This window comes from Protopterus annectens, chromosome 3.part1 (assembly GCF_019279795.1).
Source record: "Protopterus annectens isolate FY-2018-M chromosome 3.part1, PAN1.0, whole genome shotgun sequence".
In the NCBI taxonomy this organism is placed as follows: Eukaryota; Metazoa; Chordata; order Ceratodontiformes; family Protopteridae; genus Protopterus; species Protopterus annectens.
Window position 1 is genome coordinate 508,106,565 of NC_056732.1, and position 10,568 is coordinate 508,117,132.

The following is a 10,568-nucleotide window of genomic DNA, read 5'->3' on the forward strand; positions in this document are numbered from 1 at the left end:
CTGAACAGTTCAACAGGCATGGAATGATGGATGATGACAGAATTTTATCAGCACCAACGGATTGGAAAGATTGGAGTAAAGGTCCACAAATAGATGCTTTGGTGGTGGCAACAGTCACAAAGAAAGGGCTATTGGAGGAAAGACCCATCTGTTCACCCTCCTAATAGGGAATCTAGAACAATGAACAGATTTGGGAAATGGACCTATGTATCTGAGATTTTCACCCACTAATCGCTGAACAGTCTCACCCATTTAATAAGGTTCCAGAGAAACTTTACTAAAGGGATCATCAAGTCTCCCATGGGGGAGTACTGCCAGCGGATGTTAAGAAATCAGTGGACACCCAGCTTTCCACCTTCAATCTTCTTCTAATGTGGCTATGCATGTACTCTCTAATGCAACTGACAATACCGCCAGAACATCAGTCACTGGCATCACCATGTGCTGCCATACTTGGATGCGACTTTGTGGAACGCTTTGTCATTCTTCATTCATTAAGGCCCTTTACAATGGTTTCGCCTTATTTTGGACCCAACGTCAAGGATACACTGTCCAGAAGTCAACAAAATAAGGGTCTTTCTGCAGTGGGAGTATACTTCTCCACCTCACAAAGAACATTCTCTCACTAGGAACCCGAGATCGGGGAAGATGTGATTCCACAAATTGGAGTACTTTCCATGACTCCCAAGATGATAAACCCTCTCGTGGCGGGGGGGGGGTGCAGTTTCATTGGACAATGCCCAAGTGGCAGAGGTGGATTACAGAATCCAAGCTTTCATGGTCACTTTTCCGAGAAAGCCTTTCAGCACTCCTGAATGGTTGCCCGGCTGCTGTGCTCTGAAGGCAGGTGGGGGACTGCTTTCATTGCACCCTCAAACCTGGCACAAGATCACATCAGATTCATGGTTGCTAAGAATACTATCTAGAGGCTATTGTATTCTTTTTTTTCCCTCCCACTCCAGAATAGAAGTTATAAAGCTGCTAGGAAGAGTAATCCAACCAGTCTCCAACAACCAGTTAAAATCTGGAGGCTATTCCAGGTTCTTTTTAGTACCAAAGAAAATCGGGAACTGAAGACCCATTGTGGATCTCAAGTCAACAAAACCAGTTTGTAAAACAGACAATTCCGAGGGTCACAGTTTAATCCATTTTACCTCTTCTGAGAAAGGATGAATGGGTGTGTTCTGTACATCTCCAGGATGCCTATTATCACATCAAAATAGCAAAGCACTCCAGGAGGTTTCTCTGCTTCCAGTCATTTTTGATTTAGAGTATTGCCGTTCGGTCGTAACACAACTCCCAGAGCATTCACTAAGATCATAGCAGTAGTAGTCGCGCAGCTGTGCCTACTGAAGATCCAGGTGTTCCTGTATTTGGACAGTTGGCTACTCACTGCCTCAGCCTAGCATCTCCTACTCACTCAGCAGACCAAATACTCCAGTTGATTCCAAATTTAGCAATTTCCATAAACCTACCAAAATGTCAATGGACTCCAACTCGGGCTTTAGAATTCATAGGATGCCAACTAAACACCAAACTTCAAATGGTCTTCCCTAGTCCAGTCACTTTGTCTAACAGCTCTTCAGGTTCTACACCACCCAACGCTATCAGTAAGATTATTCCTGTGTCTCTTGGGTCTCATGGCATCCACAGTTTTAATGATTTAATTGCAAAAATTTTCAGTGGGTGGTGCAATGGACCTTAACAGTACAGTGGTCTCAATCCGTTCACTTTCTGTATGCAAAAGTTTGAATTACACAGGTCTACAAAACACATGTTGCTTGATGGATAATCTCTCCATCTGTGACCAAGGATTGCACTTTCCAGATGGATTTGCCAATAAATGACCAATACATCCCTTCTTGGGTAGGATGGCGGTGGGACATTTAGAAGGGAAGATGGTCCAAGGTACTTGGTTGACAAAAGAGGCCAGTGTTCACATCAGTCTTGGAACTGAGATGGGTCCTTTTAGCACTGCAGGCACTTCGAGACCTACTCCCCAGGGATATGATATCCATACAAACGGGCAGCATGACTGTTTGTGGTACATCAGCAAACTGAGAGGAACCAGCAAACTGAGAGGAACCCAATCTTATCTTTTTTTGAGAAGCCATGAGGGTTTGGCTATGGGCGGTGTCTTCACAATCCTTTCTGGTAGGAGGACCCCAGGATGTGTAATGCTATGTACTTGAGGAGAAATTGAGCAGGAGAGTGCTGATGCCTCATGAGTGGTCCCTCAATCTTACAGTGACAAACATTTTTCAGTTGCTGGGGCCAATCGTACTGTGATCTCTTTGCCTCCTATCTAAGCAACAAATGCAGTAGATATTGGCTGTGATTCCTCCACAGGGAGACTGAGTGACCCCCAGGTCTCCTGTATTCCTTTCTTCTTCTGCCACTAATGAACAAATTCACACAGAAAGCAAAGCAATACAAAAAGTAAAATAAAAAAAGAGAATGGTACCACTCCAGAAGCCAATTTATTTCATATGTTAACCGCTTTAGTCAGTACCATACTGACTTCATCAGAACAAACAGAATGCACACAACCCACCCTTTGTATGCAATCCCATGGTCACATGATGAAACCAATTCTTCAGTTAACTACTTTCTTATTTCATATGGCTAACTCAGCTTTCAGTTTTAGTAGACAACTGATGGATACAGTTTAGTCAGGCCTTAGGAGGCAGTAGCATTCTATACTAACTGCCATTCTAACTCCTTATACACTAAACATAAGTCCGTAGGTCCACCTTCTCTGTCCTAACTCTGCCTTATCAATAGCTATATATTTAAATGTATGTGTGGTAAATTGTCTAATATGTTTGCCAATGCTTTATTTTCATCACTTTTTGAAAATGAACTTGCATAACCCAGAATGATACAAGTGGTATTGGTTCTAAGATAGAGGGGAAGAATTTTCGAAAAAACCCTTATTTTGCCTTGTAATACACATTTTCAGGGAATCAGAAATATTATAAAAAACATTAGAATGTGTTTTAGAATGTGTTTAGAATAGAGGAGAACTGTTTAATAAAAGTTGGACAAGAACCTGTCCTAGAAAAAATGTGGAGTGTAGGCAATGCAAGTTGAGGGACCAGAGGTGCAGTACAAAGGAAAAATATAGTTCTTAGGCATAACTTCAACTGTCAAAGTAAGGGGGTGGTGTATCTTGCCGAGTGTCAGGAATGTAAGAGGGTTCTATATTGGCAAGACAAAAACAAAATTTAGGAAAAGAATCCAACGGCATCAGTGACATTTCAAAAAGTGGCAATTTACCATGTATTCATTTAAATATGTAGCTGTTGATAAGGTAGAGTTTAGGACAGAGGGGTGGACCTCCGGACTTGTGTTTGGAATTATAAGTTGTTAAAATGGCTGTTAGTATGTAATGCTACTGCCTCCCCAGGCCTGAACAAAACTGTATCTATCAATTGTCGACTAAAATTGAAAGCTGAGTTAGCCATATGAATTGTTTTTTAAGAAAGCCTTTTTTTTTAAAATTCATATTAAAAAAAATTATATTATTAGATCATGATTATATTTACGTGTATTTAAATAATTTTAAGAATTTTTATTAAGTATAGGAGAAAAGTATTTGTACTTGTTCACGATGCTAAGGTGAAGTTCTTTTTAATGGCTTATGGCCTTTGTCATGTTTGTATACCAGATTTTAACTTTATGGTTTTAATTAGTTGAAGAATTGGTTTTATCATGTGACTTTTGGATTGTATATAAAGGGTGGGTTGTGTGCATTCTGTTCTGAAGAAGTCTGTATGGTACTGACGAAAGCACTTAACGTATGAAACAAAGTGACTTCTGAAGTGGTACTATTCTCTTCCTTTATTTTTTTTTACAAGTTTGTAGTTTTTTTTTGGTTTTGTCTAGACAGAAATCAAAGCAGTGCAAGACCAGAGTAATCCTTTTGGCCCCAAAAGACACAGTTCCCCTACCTGTGACCTCTCCTAGTACATCCCCTACTGATGTTCGGTCATTATTATGATCTATTATACAACAACCCTCTAATATTTAAAAACGTGCACGCTGATTGGTCAGTGTGCACGTTGTAAATCAGAGTTATAGTAATGGAAAAAGGTCCGGTCGCCTGGACTTTTTCCATTACTAGAACTCTTTTTTGCAGCAATGGAGAACGCAAGATCTCCATTGCTTCACACTGTCTCGCTATGTTAAACGAGTTTAACATAGCGAGACAGCTTTAAAAAAAAGCAATGGAGATTCCGTTGCTTTTTTAAAGCTGTCTCGCTATGTTAAACTCCTTTAACATAGCGAGACTGTTTGTAAAAAGCAATGGAGAATCTTGCTTTCTCCGTTGCTTTTTTCAAAACTGTCTCACTATGTTAAATGGGTTTAGCATAGCGAGACAGCTTTAAAAAAAGCAACGGAGCTCTCCGTTGCTTTTTTTAAAGCTGTTTCGCTATGTTAAACCCATTTAACATAGCGAAACAGTTTGTAAGAAGCAACGGAGATCTTGCTTTCTCCGTTGCTTTTGCCCACAGCTGTGATGTAGTGTGTAGGAATACGCATGCGCAGTACATCAGAACTGCCGCAGAATGCCAGACAGCTGCGGAAGGGCAGCAAGGAGGCATTATGCAATGCCATTATTTAAGAAAAGTAATTATTTTTTTCTTAAATAATGTCATTGTATAATAGCAATAACCCACTTCTGGGTGTGGGTAATGCTGGATCGCCCTCGTGACCAAACCACACCAACCATGGGTAAATCCAGCATTACCCACACCCAGGCCTCAAACATATGTCCTATGCAGCCCGACTGAAAAATCTCCGGCTGTACTCAGTGGCATATCGCTTACTCGGAGGTGATCTCTGCCTGACTTACAAAGCCATTTCCAACTCGGAATTGATGGACGTGCTCCACCTAAAGAAATCCAAGTCACTGCGAGCCACGTGCTCTAGTGAGCTAAACCTCGACACAACAATAAGTAGAACATGCTGGAGGGATAGATTCCTGTCAGAGACTCCCCATGCTTTGGAACAAAATTCCTAACTACATTAGGCAGAGACCCTCACTAACACTCTTCAAGAGAAACCTTGACGAGTGGATGGGTAACAGAAAATACACCCCTGGGATCACTTCATTGGCTCTGCTTGACAGAGGCTCAGTTAATTAATCAATGGGGCGGCGAAAGCTGACACACTCTGGCTAGGCTTATAAATGCCCTCAGGCAGCTAGCCTAGTACCTACCTATGAACCTATATTTCAGAGTAGTAGGGGCAAACTCATTCTGAGCATCGGAGGTCCTATCTAGGGGATTATGGGTAGGGGAGGAGTCTGATCTCTGTCTCTGATAAACTTTGAGATCAGTGCCAAGGTCTAATCGGACTGCCCACATGTTTGAAGCAGAAGAAAATTGGACAACATGGATCGAACGTTTATGGTAAGTCATAACATTATTTCATTGCTTCATTATTATGTTTGTGTTGATTTGAACTTGCTTAGTATAAGATTTTGTCTTTCAGGTATCTGCTTTTGTCCTGCTTTGAGTTGTTCTCTGTCTCTTTTGATTTTGCTGCAGCTTAACCAACCAGATATGGTAGAAGGGCTAGTACTCGTTAATATAGATCCATCTGCAGAGGGTTGGATGGATTGGGCAGCAAGCAAGGTAAGCTTTAAAAATCTTTACCATTTGGAGGGGAATTGTATGTATGATTCTGCATCACCCTTTCAGTCTACTCTTGTAGTCTGACTGTCTCTCTGTGCTTTTTTGTTAAGCCAGTTGTATTCCACTTCTGGAGTAGAGCTTTGTAGTTTTGAAAACCTAGCCTGTAGGGGGTGGTATCTGCATAGTCTGTTCTCCTTGCTTTCAGTTGAACTTGATTAGCTCACTAGTACATACAGCACATGACTTGTAAATACTTCCTGTTAACATTCATAGCCCCTTACAGCATTAACCTTTTGGTGCTGAATTTCTTAACTAAATGACTTACCAGTTAATAGTAAGCAATGTATTAAAGAGCAAGGGCTAAGAAAGTGGCATTAAGATTATTTTAGGTTGCACTGTATGGACTTAACTGCAGTTTGATGTTCATGTTTAAGCTCATATTCCCATAACTGGGAGAGCTGCATGTTACTGAGGAGCATAATATGAAATTACATGATGGAAGAGGGAGCAGTCCATTGATTCTGTCCGTGTATAATGTACTTTGCTGGAAGTATTTCTAGTTTCCATATGTACGCTTAATATTTTCAAAACAAATTATTGTAGCATAACATTGGCTGAAAATGTGCACTCTGTTGTGCATCTTGAAAGCTACCAAGAGCTATTTGTATTTCTGCAAATTGGCATCCATTTTCTTTCTGTAGTTAACTAAGTAAGCACTCTGAAAATAATTTCTTGCCATCATGTAAAAGTTCAGGTTTCCTGAGCAGTACGATTATGTGTAAGTTGTACAACTTTCAAGATAAGAAAACTTGTTTTTGAAAATTTAGAGAAGCATGATTCCTGATTTTTCTACATTATATTACAGTGTTCATGCCGATATAATGAATACACTGACTGCAGTGATTTGCTGAGCACATCACTTGCTTGCATCTTTTAAATAGCATTTAGTGTTCACAAGATATTTACATTTGTCTTGCATATATTCTATAACTTGATTTTTCAGAAATGTTTAGGAATCTACACCTGTATTTGGGCTGCTGGAGGTGTGTTATTCCACAGCTAGTAGGAGTGAATGAGTTAACTGCACAAGACTGGCACAGAAGGATAAAGCCCTGACTGCGACATAGGTAGTCCACAACAGAATAGTGCCCGAGGCACTGAAGAAGCCAGCAAGAGTGAGTAAGGAGTGATGAGATGGAGACTACCTGTCCCTCTCATGATCTCTGGTGTAATGTCACACCTATTATATATATATATATATTTTTTTTTTACAGCTAACAGCTTTCAAGTTAGAAAGCATTGTAAAGGAAGACTGCAGATGGGGTATTTAATCATACAGGAGGTCCAAATATAAGTTTGGCCTGGCCACCAAGATTGGTTTTGTCCCTTTTCTCAGAAATTTGAGATCCAGGAGCACAATTGGTGGGAATAACTACAATGTGCCATTCCAGAAGGGGAATGTTGTGCCTCCTCTCCTGCAGTGAGCAGGTAACCTGTAGTAACCTACCAATCGTTGGGTGTAAAATAGTGAAATATGATCAAAATGGAGATGAGGGTCTAGGCCAGTTGAAATTGAAATGAGGGTCTTGGATTCGGTTATTATGAGCTGGAAGAAAGGCCACTGCAAATGTGAGTAAATTAGCTTGACGTTTGCATTAAATGAGAGTTAAATTAGGGATAGGATTCCTTTTCCTTTTTTTTTTTTTTTTTTTTTTTTTTTTTTTTCTTTTGTTGGTCATTTCATTTGGTTTATTCCTTTGCATCTCTTGAGTATGCAGATATTCTTTGCTCTTGTAGGCAAGATGCCGTCGCATATTTTTGAGTTGGTAGTTCTTTACACAATTTTAGACCCCTAATTTTGGCCATTGTTTTGTTAAATACATAAATGCATTTAAAACTGAATTCTTTGGCTTAAGAAAACCTTTGTGTATGTATGTGTGTGTGTTTGTGTGTGTGCTTGTGTGTGTGTTTGTGTGTGTGCTTGTGTGTGTGCTTGTGTGTGTGCTTGTGTGTGTGTATGGATTCACTAGACAATCTCGAAATACTGAAATGTCGAATGTCAGTATTTAGAGACTGAATAGTTGAAATTCCATGTACCTGAAAACTCACAACCGTGAAAACCACAATCGCGACCACACACACACCAGCACACGCAGACATACACCTACCTAACTACACTACAACAAACAAAACAGCACATACAAACAGAACATAACATACAAACACACCTACCCTACCTATAAGCAGGGGGGCAAGCCCCCCTGCACCTCCCATGTGGGGGGCTGTGCCCCCCACCCCTACTTGTATATATTAACTCTGAGGTCGCACTAAAACACAAACGCTACCACTGCACACACTGAAATCGCTACCCAATACCCTTACGTAACCACCACTTACCTGAATCCCCAGCTAAATCCACACATCGCACCGCACGTTACGAACGCGACACCACTACAGTGGATTTGACATTTACGCATTCGAGATAGTGCAGTTTCGTGTAACTGAACTTTCGACTATTCAGTCTCGAAATACTGCAGTTTCGTGTAACTGTACTTTTGGCTATTCAGTCTCGAAATACTGAAATTCGACATACAAGTTATTTATATGGAAACACTTTATAATCTCAAAATACTGAAATGTTGGAATGTTCATTGTGTTACACTGCTGCAGTCATTACACTTGGGTTATCCTGCCGTCAGGCATTTCCCCAGTCGGCCTGAGTTCCAAAGTCTTGGTCCGGCATCATTTGCTGTCGCCTCCTCCCTGACGTCAGTGCGACAGGGGTATATAAGATGCAGCCGACGCCATTTTCTTCAGTCTTTTTTGCCGCGCGGTGCCCGAAGCAGAAGCAGTTCTGAAGTGCCGGTCGACCATCTCCTGAGATTTTCATTCCGAATCCAGAACCGAAGTCTTCTACAAAGCCAAGTACCCCATTGGGGAAACTTTTTCTTGCCTCAGACTGATGTTAGTAAAAGTTAATAACTGTATTTCTTGTGGGAAGCAAATACCTCATAAGGATTTCCATTCCTATTGTATCCCATGCCTAGACCCTGACCACGACGTCACTGGTTGTTGGTTTTGTGCTAGGTTTAACAAGCGCACTATTAAACGTCTGTTTGATTTTTCCCGACATTATTTTGGTAGAAAATTCAATTATACCATGCCGTCGGAACTTCCAACGACTGGAATGCACAAAAAGTGCAAAGACAAGGATAGGCATCCGAGGCCCAAAACTGTAAGCGTCTTCTAGGCCAGTCACCGGTTCTCCAGTTTTCAGCGAGGCGCCATCGCCCCTGACAACCACTTCTGTAGAACCACAAGCTGCCTCTGACTCCCACGTGGCGATGGCTGGGTCTTCAGATGCACAAGCTCTTTAGCCTACCAAGACGAACCTTTCAGAGGGATCCGGAGTAGCTGAGCAACCCACAGCTTCAGAGGGTGTCTTCAGACCTACTCAGTTAAGCATTAAACCCTCAGCTAAGTCTAAGCCTCCTTTAAAGTCAAGTAAACAAATACAGCATTCAGGACAGGTCTCCATGCCTAAGAAACAAATACTCAAAATGACCGAAGACCTAATCACTCTGTTCATGGGCTCCCATCCCCCTCCTGATAAAAGGCCTAGACAGGATGCAGACTATGACTCTTCCGACCAGGTGTCCCATCTCTTCTCATTCATCTTCAGACCTAGGATACTCTTTATCCCCTTATGAGGATTCTGATGCTGAGGAATCGATTCCATCTGCCTCACCGCCTGAAGACTACTCCTTTAGGGAAACCCTACATACCATGAGGGAGCATTTCCACTGGGAAGGCCAGGATTACGCAGAATCCAAGAAAGGGTTCAGAGACTTCCTTTTATTACCTCAACACAGACCCCTTGCTATTCCACCAGTGTTAGATATTGTGGTGTATACTGAATCCAGCTTAAATCCTGATTCCTTACCTCCAGCCCCTGTTAAACCTGACAAATACTACAGAGTCCCTGACTCACACAAATTTCTGTTTAAAAGCCCTGTAGCTGACCCTGAAAATTTCTCAGGGACCCAAAGGAGTCATCAGCCAAGAATCCAGTTCCCTCTGACAGAGATTCCAGAGCATTAGACAGATGGGGAAAGAAAGTATATACGTCTGCAACTTTAGCAATGAGAGCCTTAAATTGCCAGTTTCACATGCTAAAATATCAGCATTTTTTACTGTCTCAGTTAAAACAATAAATGCTTCCAGAATCAGATCCTCCTAATTTTAAAGAAATGCAGGATTTATTGCATGCAGCTGAACAAGTGGGAAAACATACTTTGCAATGTGGTTTTGATTCTCTAGAGGCCTCCTGCAGAGCAGCAGTTACAGGCTCTGTCATTAGAGGACATGCTTGGTTAAAAGAACATACGTTACCAGATCATGTTAAAGCAAAATTATTGGATGCACCTTTGCAGCAGGATGTGTTATTTGGAGTTAAGGCAGAAGAGGTATTAAAGAAAATGGAGGATAAGGCAAAATCTATGCAAACGGTGAAGGATTTCTTACAGGTTCAGCCTCCTAGATTTAGCAGAAACTGGCCAACTAAGAATTGGTCCTTTCCAATTACATACAGACCTCAAAGGGGAAGATACAGACGTCCAAGAGGTAGAGGTCAAACACAAGGTCCGTACAGGCCTCGACAATGGGTTGCATCAGGCCAGAAAGAAGGGGAAGACAGGCCCCAACCATATAAAAAGCAGCTCCAATGACGTCCCACTACACCTGCCCAAACAAATCCTTCCTGGCAGTCCCCTTGGGAGGAAAACTGGCACTCTTCTACCACAATTGGCAAATGATCACCAAAGACAAATGGGTTCTCAACATTATATTTCAAGGTTACACGTTCCACTTTCACAGTCTGCCAAGGTTAAAAGGAATGCCAAATCTGCCACCAAATCAATGGGGTAC

General features: G+C 41.5%; 1 protein-coding gene across 1 annotated transcript in view; it reads left to right on the plus strand.

Moving 5' to 3' along the window:
* The window catches only part of NDRG1 (N-myc downstream regulated 1), an 896,718-nt gene that overhangs the window by 365,873 nt on the left and 520,277 nt on the right, over positions 1-10,568 (plus strand). The window contains exon 8 of the mRNA XM_044066941.1: positions 5,556-5,642. Within this exon, the coding sequence (XP_043922876.1) occupies positions 5,556-5,642 (87 nt within the window). The remainder of the gene's footprint in view (positions 1-5,555; positions 5,643-10,568) is intronic.